The sequence below is a fragment of the Gobio gobio genome, assembly GCF_949357685.1.
Source record: "Gobio gobio genome assembly, chromosome: 18".
NCBI lineage: Eukaryota > Metazoa > Chordata > Actinopteri > Cypriniformes > Gobionidae > Gobio > Gobio gobio.
The window spans coordinates 10,353,207-10,365,856 of NC_137111.1; the positions used below are offsets into that span (position 1 = coordinate 10,353,207).

At 42.7% G+C, this 12,650-nt stretch overlaps 1 protein-coding gene across 4 annotated transcripts in view; it reads left to right on the forward strand.

The window, feature by feature from the left end:
• Positions 1-12,650, forward strand: part of meis1b (Meis homeobox 1 b) — a 66,454-nt gene that overhangs the window by 25,670 nt on the left and 28,134 nt on the right. For all 4 annotated transcript variants that reach the window (XR_013818449.1, XM_079842935.1, XM_079842934.1 and 1 more), the window contains exon 8: positions 3,720-3,865. Coding sequence is in view for 3 of the 4 variants with exons in the window: in XM_079842935.1 (XP_079699061.1) it covers positions 3,720-3,865 (146 nt within the window). In the remaining variant the exon portion in view is untranslated. The remainder of the gene's footprint in view (positions 1-3,719; positions 3,866-12,650) is intronic.

Genomic DNA, 12,650 nt, shown 5'->3' on the forward strand with positions numbered 1-12,650 from the left:
TGCAGGACCAGGAAAGCCGTAGTACAGTCATATGAGAGTGTGTTTGAATGCTAAGGGAGAGTGAGAGAGCAGCACAGGTCACCTGACTCCCTCCGCAGGGAGAGGCCAGAGGTGCTCTAGAAATCATCCATGGACCAAATGTGGTGTAAAGCAAAAGCCAATCTGTTTCCACAGCCCGGCCCCATCCATCAGACCATGGCCAATAAAATGTAGTCAAAACACTTCTTAAAATTGGGCAAGAAGCTGTACCGCATGAACTATGACAGCCTGACTTATCCAAATGTTGAAAATATTAAAATTAAGCCCCGATGAAAAACAGCACGTTGTTATCCCCATCTGCACCACTAATGGTACCAAATGCAAAAATAACATTCCCCTGGCATTCATTGCTTAGATAAACCGGTAGCCCCACCCCCAATCTCACACCATCCGATGCTATTAAATATTACACACTTCACCTTTAAACTAGCTTTACCAGCAAGTTCTGCTCTCTGGATCTCTGGCCACCATCTAGACCCAACCAGACAACTAACTAACTGCTCTTTTCAGCAGAGGTGGCAGATCTCCATCTAAAAAATGTCACGTCAAGTCATTTTTGTAGCATGTAAATGAATGTTTGACATTGTGCTCGATGGATCGGAAGTGCCACTCTGCTAATTTGTAAAGCAGCAGAAAAACGGATGGCACTTTGGAGTTGTCTATGCACGAGGCAAGAGGAACAGGTAGTGCCCCCTTTGAGTAATCAGATCATAACAGATTAGCCTACATCTTTCTGATAATGTCAGAAAGCGCCTTTAGTAAGTTAGAGAGAGTGGTGGAGATAGAGAGCGAGAGCGAGCGAGAGAGATGGGCTGGAGAGATCGAGAGAGCGGGAGACAGGTATTGAGATGGAGTAGATGAGCCAATCAGAAGAGCTGGCTGACAAAGGCATGTTGGTAAGCTAACCTGATTTTAGCAGCAGCCAGGCATCTAGAGCGTCATAGGCTGATCTCACACACGGATATGTGTGTGTGTGCGCGCGTACGAGGGGGTCATAAAAAATTCTCTCCCTGGTTAGCCGCGGGGCATCCTCCTCAGCCTCTGGCCTGCTCCAGTCACTGGCCTGCTCTCTAATTGCTGCATAGACTCCACCACACATGGCCAGATGAGATGACATTTTCTTCTCTGTCAGTGGCGAACCGGACCGCGCGTCCCCCTCCCTGCAGTAGTTGCTAAGACGCTGTCATAACCCATTAGCAGTTGGCCAAAGTTCGCCCGTGGCATTTCCTCATGGCATCAGCGAAAAGGCGCATAAATCTGCCAGTGGAGCCTGCTGCTGGACTAATGAGGCTGTGAGCTTGTTTATGGACTAGCATCATTTTTATGATTATTTCCACCTTTTCAGTCTCGCCGCCATCATTCGTCTTTATTTGGCGCGGGGAGAGTGCGGAAGCTCTGCAACGGCCTGACATTTTGACACAAAAGCGCCGTATAGACACTGCCATATGGCTAAGCTGACACACCAGTGCTAAAATAGATGCGAAATTAGCCCCAGTCGAATAAGGTGAGCCAGCATTAAATTGATGACAGCACACTGTATGCATGAGCACACTGAAATAGCTAGGTGTCCTCTATCCCTGTTACAGCCCTAGAATCGGTGAGCCGCGAGAAAATGACACCTTTTTAGCCAATCAGAAATGCTCTCTTCTCGTGAACCGTTTAGCATGTTTGATTCTTAAAGATTTTAAAGATTGATTCTCACAATTTAATACTGACATTTTGACTCGCTGTGTAGACACTGCCATGTGCTCACACTGACGCTTCAATGCTTAAAAAAAGAGGTGAAATTAGTCCCAGACGAGACTAAGTTAAATCGGTATCAAATTGCGTCAAAAATGGAAATCCCAATAAAATTGACAGCTTTTGTTTCCCTCCCCCTCGTTTGCCTTGAAGGTGGAGGCCTTCAGAGGTCAGTTTTTAAGGAAAATATTGGGGAAGAGAGGTTAAACAGTTCAAAATGACTAGAAGAGGCGGAAGACCAAAGCTCAAGAGAGCACACACACATCAGAGTTACCTCAGACATCACTCAAACGGCCCATGCCCTTTTTTACTCTTTCGTCGTACCCCCCTTCTCTCTTCCTCCGTCTGACCTGATATCCAGTGTTTGCTTCTGTTTTGCTAACTCGCATGGGACAAGCCCTGGGTTTATTATTTTAGGCTTTGCTGAACACGAACTAGTCTTTACACCGGATTTGGAGCATTTGCTTCTAATGAAAATGGTGTCTTAGATTACAAACTAGCGTTGCCACTGCCCTTCCAGATGGGAGCCGGGAAGTTCTATTTGCCTAAAAACAGTCGGAAGACAAACTGAGCCAGGGCTGTTTTTGGCATCGGTTAATTATGTAATCGAAACTCGCCGTTGACGGCTTATTATAGTGTGACTATGTTTTGATGTCTTTTGTTTTTTTCTTTCTCGTGTCTGTGTGTGTGTGTTGGGAGAGGGCGATTGGGCTCTGGTCAGTTTCTCAGACTGAGGGAAAGTGCCCTTGTGTAAAAGGCAAAGCCATTGTATCTACATAAGTCTTCACTTAAAAAGTCTCAGCCTTTTCTGGGGCTTCTCTCCTAGTCAGAGAGGGCTGGCGGAGTGTTTTATATGGAATGTAGAAAGCCTTCTCTCTCCTAATGGCGTATATAATTCAGGTGCCCGCAAGGCATGCTTTCAGGAATTCTTTTGCCCGAGGTAATGGGGAGCAAAGACTCTTTTAGACCCTTGATTATTCTATTGATGCATGGAGCTGGGAAAAAAATTATCTCCAACCGGATTACTGCAGACATTTCCATTAATTATCAATGATACAGGTGCCTTATGTCGCTGACTGAAAGCTGCAGCGAGAGAAAGAGTTAACCCACCATAATCTCTCTGTACGAATTGCGCTGGGGCTTTTGGAAGCGCTTTATATGTAATCAATAAGTTACTGTGCCTCTGCTATTAAAACCCTTGCTTCGTGCTGCTGTTTGCCTAGCTCGTGTTTCTTTTATGCTTTATTATTTGAATTGCGGATTCATAATAACAATTATCAGAAGTCTTCTCGGTGGGCTCTCATCGAGGGAGAATTGGGGATCTGAATGAAATCAGCGTACGCAAGCAAACTGGCAATGTGAAGCTGAAAAGGCGACGTAAGCCATCTCCTCTGCTCTGGTATGTCGAACTGCCCATTATAAAGCCTTATCGAGCACCCACAGGTTGCTGCGAGCACCCATGCAGCATTGTTATTAAAATGCAGCTCTTTGAAAGGCTGCCGTTTTGTGCAGCAGCCATATTCACCCCCCTCCTTCCCCTTTTTCATAGTGTGTAACTCCCCCACCTGAGGTAAAAAGACACCGGGGCGAGCTTCAATCAATATTTCCCTGGGATAATGAAGACTAAATCTCTCTGTCATTCTCAATTCTTTGGTGACTCACTGTGTTGGAAGGCAGGGGGGAAATGCGACCTTACAAGTCCATTGTACTCTCTCTCTCTCTTTCTGAGCGTTGTGTGGGGGATGAGAAAGGGGGGTTATTTATAAAAGTATTAAAAATGAATGCATTCAGACGTGACGCTTCAAAGAAGCACTATTGTTGCCAGCTTACCCTGTTGCCTAGTTTTTTTTTGGGGGGGGGGGTAAGCAATGCCTGCTTCTGTGTTTCTGTGACTGATCACGAACTGACCGTCTATTGACTCCCTGTGTGTGTTTTGACAGGTGACGGGCTGGACAACAGTGTGGCATCACCCAGCACAGGAGATGACGACGACCCCGACAAGGAGAAGAAGAGGAATAAAAAACGGGGTATCTTCCCTAAAGTGGCGACCAACATTATGAGGGCATGGCTCTTCCAGCACTTGACGGTGAGTTCAGTAAAGGGATCTTTCCTCTTTCTGCTTCTCTTTGAGTATTCTACAGCCAATACTGAATGCTGCACTTCAAAGCCCTTGAAATGGTCTATGCACATGCTTTCTCACACACACATTCACTTTATCTTGCCTATCCTTAACAACACATGCTCTAAGTTTTAGGCCAAGAAATGAAAAAAAAAACAGTCTCAAGCTAAAGATAGGTGATACAGAAGTCGTCACTGAAGTCTACAGTTATTCGTGGAGAATTTTGGGAGTTCTCCATAAAGTGTGTGTCAGCGTATTATACATATTAACAATTATATGGTATATACAGTGGCCCCAAAATATTTGGGCACTAAAGCAACACTTAAAGATATCTAGATGTCATTACATTACATAAGAAAGTGTCACATTTTTTATAAAATAAAACAAATGCACTTTAGAAGTAGCCTGGTCCTACCAGACTCTCGTACATATAATTTGTACAGAGAGTCTGGCCACTCTCCATTGACAAGCGTTAACTTCCTTGAAGGCGGGTACTCTGTTGAAGTTTAAAACTATTGGATCTGCCCAGAGCCACTCTGGATCTGCCATAACCAATCGCTAACGTTTGGTCGTGACGTATGTCATCTCAAACTAGCGCCCTCTGTTACCTGATTGGGCCGGTTAAAATTTGACCGGAGAAAACCAGAGAATATATCGCAAGCCAGGCTACTTTAGAAGTTTGCAAGGCTTAAAATGGAAATTCTCTCTCTATATATAACCCCATAGGTGACCATGGACCACAAACCCAGTCATAAGGGTCAATTTATTGAAATTATCAAATTGGTTTGTTAGGTTATTCTGGAAATCTGCAATCTGAGGGTGCAAAAAAATTTAAATATTGAGAAAATTGCCTTTAAAATTGTCCAAATTAAGTCCTTAGCAACACATATTACTAATAAAAATAAATTTTTGATATAATTACGGTAGGAAATTTACTAAATATCTTCATGGAACATGATCTTTACTTAATATTCTAATGATTTTTGGTATTAAAAAAAAATCGCTAATTTTGACCCATATAATGTATTGGTGGCTATTGCCACAAATATACCCGCCCAACTTATGACTGGTTTTGTGGTCTAGGGTGACATAAATGAAATGAAAAATATATATCAAAATGAAGACAAAGTATTCATAGTAAAATCAAGTAGCATACTTTTTGGAGCCACTGTACATCTAGGTTACATGATGAAAACTGAGTCAGCTGGTTAGTTGAATGTGTTTTGAGGACTGGTGGTTGGTTCTCTTTACTGTGGCTGTCCACACCTGTCATAGAGAAGTGATAGAACAGCACAGGCCATTGATGTGGTTGGCTCTTCCTCTTGCTTTGATGGATTTCACTTCCACTATTTCATTTACCACAAAGTAATCGGAGTGCTGTCAAGACACCACTTATCTCCATATATCTACCCTTCTCACAGGCTTAACGCACCTCTGCCAGCCTCTCTCTCCCACACACACACACACATACACACCCATGTACACTCTTGCACAACTCATAATAATAATGTCTCTTTAATTAAAGACAGTGAAATGTTCACGTAGGTGTATTTTCAATAAACATATTACTTAAGCCTTCACTTGTTTGTCCTACTCTTTATGACTGAAGTAGCTATTATGGCCAGCAGCGTGCATTTTTAGGTGTTGAAAGGAAATGTGTTTCTAACCAAGCTGGAGTCAAAAGGGAGCCCATTTGATCAGTGCCAAAAGCCCCCACATGCTCGACCCCCCCCCCCCCACCCCCCCCCCCCCTTCTATTCTTACATCTGTGGCACAGAAACTATGCCTGAGCACCCCAGAACTTCACCTGCCCTAAGCACACACACATACACACTCAAACCCCCATCAACTACCACCTTTAGCGGCCCCAGGAGAAAGGTGTGTGAAAAGAAAGCCATTTGCCAGTTCACACAGGCACACACATAAGTACTCACAAACAACAGTGTGCAATATCCACAAGAGCACAGACTGATGGAAGTTTTGTTTCCTGTTTGTCTTGGCTGACTATTAAGGTGGACAGTATTGTGTCATTGAGAGCTTGTTCTGTCTGAAGTGTTTGTATTTAACTATACTTTAGGGACAAAACTGTCTCCTGGTAGTTTTCTAAAGCTGACAAAACCTCTCTTTTAGGACATCTTCAAAGTAAAAATGATTCATAAATAGTAAATGTTTTATTATTATTATTATTATTATTATAAAGATGCAAAAAAGTTTCTTTTAGATGTACAGTTAGAGTTCAGGTTAGGCTTCGAATACCACTCTTACTATTGCTCAACAAACACCTTACTCTAAGTAACTATGCCGCGTATCTTGCCCTGTATCGTTCATGCTCTGTATATCTTAAATTTTGTGATTTTTGTTAAAGGGATAGTTCACCTAAAAATGAAAATTCTGTAATTAATTACTCACCCTCATGTTGTTCCAAACCCGTAAGAATTCATCCCGTTCTGAATTCATCTTCAGAACACATATTAAGATATTTCGGATGAAATCCAAGAGCTCTCTGACCCCTCCATAGACAGCTATTTAATGAACACTTCCAAGGTCCAGAAAGGTAGTAGAAACATTGTTAAAATAATCCATGTGACTCCAGTGGTTCAACCTTATTTTAAGAAGCGATTGGAATACTTTTTGTGCGCAAAAAACAACAAAAATAACGACTTTATTCAACAATTTCTTCACGTCTGTGTCATTCTCCTACTCTGTTGACGTAGTAAATACAGTAAAGCGCTTCCAAGTTACGTCAGAGCTATGCCAGAATGCCGGCTTACCATTGGGCGATGCTGTTCACGTGAACACCACGACGCATGCGTGAGATGCTGATGCAGGAGCTGGCCAATGTAAAATGTGTATGAGACCATCACATTCTCATGAAATGCGTATATATAGCACAAATTGTATTTATCATGCGATTTATACGCCAAAATTTGTTTTTACGTGCATATGATACGCATTGTCACCCCATTGGGTAGGTTTAATGGTGTGGGGTACGTGCATATAACACGTTACAAAGTGCATATCATACGCACACGAAAACTGCGTAACATATGCATGTAAAAACTCATTTTGCCGTATAAATCGCATGATAAATACAATTCGGGCTAGATATGCATTTTCATGAGTTCAGGCTGAGAAGACTGAAACAGACGTGAAGAAATTGTTGAATAAAGTTGTTATTTTTGTTTGTTTTTTGCGCACAAAATGTATTCTTGTCGCTTCATAAAATTAAGGTTGAACCACTGGAGTCACATGGACTATTTTAACAATGTTTTTAATACCTTTCTGGACCTTGCTGTCTATGGAGGGGTCAGAGAGCTCTCGGATTTCATAAAAAGATATCTTCATTTGTGTTCCGAAGATGAACAAAGGTCTTACAGGTTGGGGACGACATGAGGGTGGGGAAATAATGACAACATTTTCATTTTTGGGTGACCTAACCCTTTAAGGAATGATGTGCTATTACATTGAAGCAATCACCCTAGCCAGCACTTAGCACTTAGAACACTTAGCAAACAACCACATAGCATCAACCACAAGCAAACACCCCTAACAGCCTTGTATTGTGATTGTGGGACACTTTTGAATGAAATGACAGAGATTACTAGTAGACGTTTTACACTTGACATCAGTATCCAATTCTATCAATCTCCAATTAACTGAAAATGACTGTAAACACTCCTTGGAGAGAGCGCAAAACAGTGCTTGAGATGAAAAAAGGTAAAGAAACCAATGACGTGGCGTCAGAATTCCTGCTAAGAGAGAGTGAGAAAAAAGGGGATCGATTAGGAGACAGATAGAAGGAGGGAGAAAGGAAGTTGACTTTAATGCAGAGACAACGAGTGTTGCTTTGGTCAGATCGAAAACATAAATGGAAACACTTTCGGGCTCTTCCGTAAATTGTACCGCGCTCCTTACGGCAAACATGAGAAATTAGACTCGTTTCACTCCCTGCTTCGAGTGCTTCACTCTGACAGCTCAGCATTTGTATGGGGAACAAAACAACACGCAGCACGTGAGGAACGGATGACTGATCTTACGGACAATGCAGTCGTCTCGCCTTCCGTTTCCAACTGGCTTTTACTCAAAGGACGTCGGGAAGTCTCAACTGGGGCCACAAAGATGTAGGAGAAAGTGTGAGAGCCCAGGATTGATGTAAGAGGTAGTTGTGATGTCCCTTTTCCTCTGAATCAATGTGCGAAGGAACAGTACTCAGGTCTGGCCCTTGGAGATAAAGACGGCAGCAATTAGCAAGCGGCTCAAAACACACACACAGATGATAGCCTTGTGTCTTAGAGAAATATAGATTACATGTGTGTTGCACAGTTCACGGACCAACCGCAGAAAGAATGTGCTCTCTCTGCATGTCACATGAATCAACCAGTAAAGCCATTGTGCTGAGACGGAAGTGTGAAGTGGGTGGCAGTACAAGATTATTCTGATGAGCCATTCGGTGGAAGAGGAGGAGAGGAAAACAATAAGCGGAACGGAGAACGATACAGAGGAGATGGTGAGGGCTTATGGGGTAGCTACACCCTAAAGCTGCTCTTTAATCAGCCGTTTTCAGTTCCCAGTTATTAGCCGGCGTGCAGGGCGAGTGGAAGAGGGAGTTTTGCAGGTCTGAGAATAGCATGGAGAAAGAGAGGGAGAGATGCTAGCTAATTACTCCTCACTCACAAGTGTTTTAGCATGCTGTAAAGCTGGCGTGAACACATTCCAATAAACTTTGTGGCAAAGTAAAAAACAAAAAAACAAAGACAAGAGGCCCTAAACTGCTGCTATTTTTCCTGCTTTAACTGTTGTTAGTTTTTGTTATTTTATCTGAACAAAGATGGTGTGATTGTGCCAGGCATCCTGGAGAGGAATGCTGGGTGCACTGAGCAGCTTTCCTGTTCCCGTGGCCGTGAAATTGGACTCTTTGCCCCCCTCCTTCCCATTCCTTGTTCCCTCCTGATTTTCACCCTCTATCTCACAAACAGTATTTTCTTGTTTAATTTAACAAGAAATGAGTAATAAATGGAAGCCATTGCCCCAAATCCCGCTGTGCTTATGTTTTTGCACTCAGCTCCCCAGTGAAAGGGCAATTTGCAAAATGATGTGATAGAGTAATTAGATGAAAGCCAGGCTTCAGATTGTTGCTATGAAGCCGCAATAAGGACCGATCCTGGAACGGCTGAATATTAGGCTGGCACGACTGTTTGTACACAGAACCGGAGAGCGGGAGGGAGCCTCCATCACAGCTCGTAAAAAGCAAACCACAGCACAATGTGCAATCGCTCGTTTTTTACGTGGTGTTTTGTGTTCAAAATGAAACTGGAAGGCATAATCGCTTTTAATGCAATTAGGCTCCAATTTAGCACCCTCTTCACACACATGTAACAATTCTGGTGGAGGCAACATTCTTGTTTTTTCTCTTACTCGCTGCGAGCACATTTTGCCAAACCTCAACTGTGCTGCATCTTGAGCAGAACCAGGTGTGAAAAACGCTATAACTCATTTCTGCACTCGATGGACTGAATCGTGCAGAGCTGCTTGGACCAGCAGGAGGGGGAACGGGCTGTGTCCTCTTCGGGGAGTTGGGGTGAATTTGTTGCCCCATAGTTGGAGGCTGGAGTCAGGGGGAGAGAGTCGGTTTGAATTGGCCTGCTGATGATTTCCTGGGCAAAATTACAGATGTTCAGCATATGACCTCCTCAAAAAGTAGTGCATGGAAAGCACAGAGGGGTTTTCAAAAGGCTGGGCTTCTCGGTTTTACTAAAAAAAAATAAAATAAAAAAAAAACACTGAAAGAGAGTCATACATTTGGCACAATGCAGTGAATTTTCCTACATGTACATTTTTATTCACTAAGTCGAGATAAGATTTGCACTTACATGTCTCATGGCCTTCAGAATATACTTTTGCATGAATATCTGAACATTTAAGAGTCTATGCTTTTAAATAAACAAACACAAAAACCCCAGTTTTATTCTAGCTTCATACATTCTTTTTTATCTACACTTGAATGTGGGTAAGTTTCATTTAAAAGAAAACACAACATTTTGAGCAAACATTGAGAAAATCGTGTTTTCGTCAAAGACTACAACCAGATCGGTTTCAGAATGGTGATAAAAACATAGATAGAGTAGATCGAGTGCATCGACAGCCCCTACACTTGCACAGTCCTACACCTCATCCTGGGTCGACATTTAATTCAGTTACATTAGGTAGTTTTGATATATATGCTGTTTAATGTTGATAATCACGTTATTTTACATATTCATCTGCATACATATGCTATCGCTTATTTCTGCTTCTTTTTCGCCTGTGTTTTGCGGCGGAGATTCTGTACTCTTTCAGAAGATGTGTAATAGTGCCCCCTATCGTATAACGGTGAAAACACAGAAAAACTGAAATTTCCGTCTCCTTTGTCTCAAAAATGAGGGAAATTTCCGTCAATGTCAGGGAAAGAGTTAATCAAAATCTAGGCACTTGTGCAGGGAAGAAGAATATATGTGGTGGTGTAAGTGCTGTGCATAGCAAAATAAGAGCGTTACAAATTTACTTATTATGACCAACAGATAGATCTACAGTTTTTAAAAACAGAACGAGAAAAGTGCCATTTTATTCATAGTTCTCAGCATCTTAAAAGTTGTCTGTGAAATGATTGAGATGGTGCTGTGTGTTGACATTGTTCAAACAGCAAGACCCGCCACTCATATCACCATAGCAACTGGGTTCCCAAACAGATCTCATCACAAGGGTTTGGACCAGACGATATTCTGCCTTGACCACCTTTTGTTGTCAAGATAGCCTGTTATAACCTCAATGAAAAGTTTTGAGAGATAAAAGTTTTGGGAGATACAATTTTGATTATCAAACATATTTTTTTCTAGACAATATATAATTTCTAAAATATACATTTTCGCAGTGTGCCTGTACAAAATATGCCATGAAGAATACCCTGAAATTACCATCATGGAAGTGTTCAAGAACACGAAGATACAGCAGTAACAAGTTTATTGTCAATAAGAAAAATAAACACCCCCAGAGTTGTCTGTCTAAATAACATCACAGCATCCATTTTGTATAGCTTTAAAACATTATTGTAAGTGAGGCTCTTTAGGCATGGTAACAGTTAGCCAAGAGCCCCCTCTGAATGGGCTGGTCAAAAAAGCCACCAAATCCATTAGAGGTCAGAGGTCAACCAGGCCTTAGATGCCATTAGTCCATGGTTGTTTATTGCCATGTCAGCGCACTGGTCACCCATGGCAACCCCAGCGTGGCACTCCGCTTTTGGCCTGGTGGGGAGCCCTACTCTCAAGTTTTCTCTCACCTCTACCACACAAGGCCAAACCTCAAGAGAGCCATGCGCTTACACGAATCAAATGACCGCAGCCAGTCGCTCCTAAGAAATTGGAGCTCTGAGTGTATATTGTTTTTACATTCATTCATTCATTCGTTCGTTCGTTCGTTCATTCATTTTTAACCAGAGCAGAAAGTCCATGCAGATTAATATTTGCAAATTGAATTTAGCAGCCTAAGGTCGCTGGTTATTTCTTAATTTCATCTAAGTAGCAATGAGTACTAGAGGCGCCACAAAATTGAAATAGCTTCAAGGAATTCTTCAGACAGTGAGGATCAAGCACTGTGGATCTTTGAAAAAAAAATTGCTTCTTTCTTGACTCCGTCTGTACTTTGTTCTTCTGAACTGTGTGTCTTTGCTGTTTTACTATGTTTCTTTCAGCCAACTGGGTCTATACCTCAGCTGTTGTAGCTTTTCTTGGTCTCTGTGGTGTTTTTGTTTGAGAGAGAGGATACATGTTTATTTGTGTGTGAGACATTTGGAAGCAATGACTTGATGCTTTTTATAAAAGTTGGTGTCAAAGAAGAGGCAGCTGAGTCAATCTTGGGGCTGTGGCTGCCCATTGAGGCAGGATGCGCCCCCCTGCTCCCACATCTTGTAATGAAAACATCATCAATTACCCCACTGACAGGCCCCTGGGATGTGGGGCAGGCAACTCTTTGGGGCTGGTCTTTGTGGATAGACAGCCCCCTGCACCCCCACCCCTCACCCCTAGAGAGGGAAAGAGAGAGAGGGTGGAAAAAGACTGTATATCCATCATTGGCAAGGCTTCGAGGGTGACAGCGTAAAAGGCATTGGTGTGTCATGGGTAGAATGGATCGATTTGGCAGACTCCACATGGTGCATGGAGAGGTGGATGGACGCTGCTCTGTCACTGCTGACACAGCCTTTCACAGGCCATCTGTGCTCGTGATTGATGAGCACCACATCAGTAGATCTTTTTCTACCCAAGCCCACCACGGCGTCCCCAACATCAGCTGCACCTTTGGACTGAGGCTTTGGAACAAAGACAGAACAGTGCTTAATTGACACCACTCTCTCTTTCTGCGTCCTGACGCAGTCGGTTGGCTCCCTTCCTCTGTAATGTCCCTGAAAGGCAGTTAAGTTTTACTTCATGTAACCTCTGAACTGTTGAAGCATAGCTGATCCAGATGAGAGCTGTCCCTCAGTCTTCCTCGCTGCTCTCAAGAACCTGACAAATTTATAATGCCCACAGGGCCCGCCACTGTTGCAGCCACGTCATTGGAGAAGATAGTATTCATGTACAATGTTTTCCACTAGTACACAGGTGGGCCTCAATGAATTCCACCCGTCCGGCTTGTTAACATGCACTCTTAGGCACTTTCATTACGTTGTCAGTTAGAGAAAGTTTTACTACGGCCTGCTATATCATAACAGTATTGTATTTCA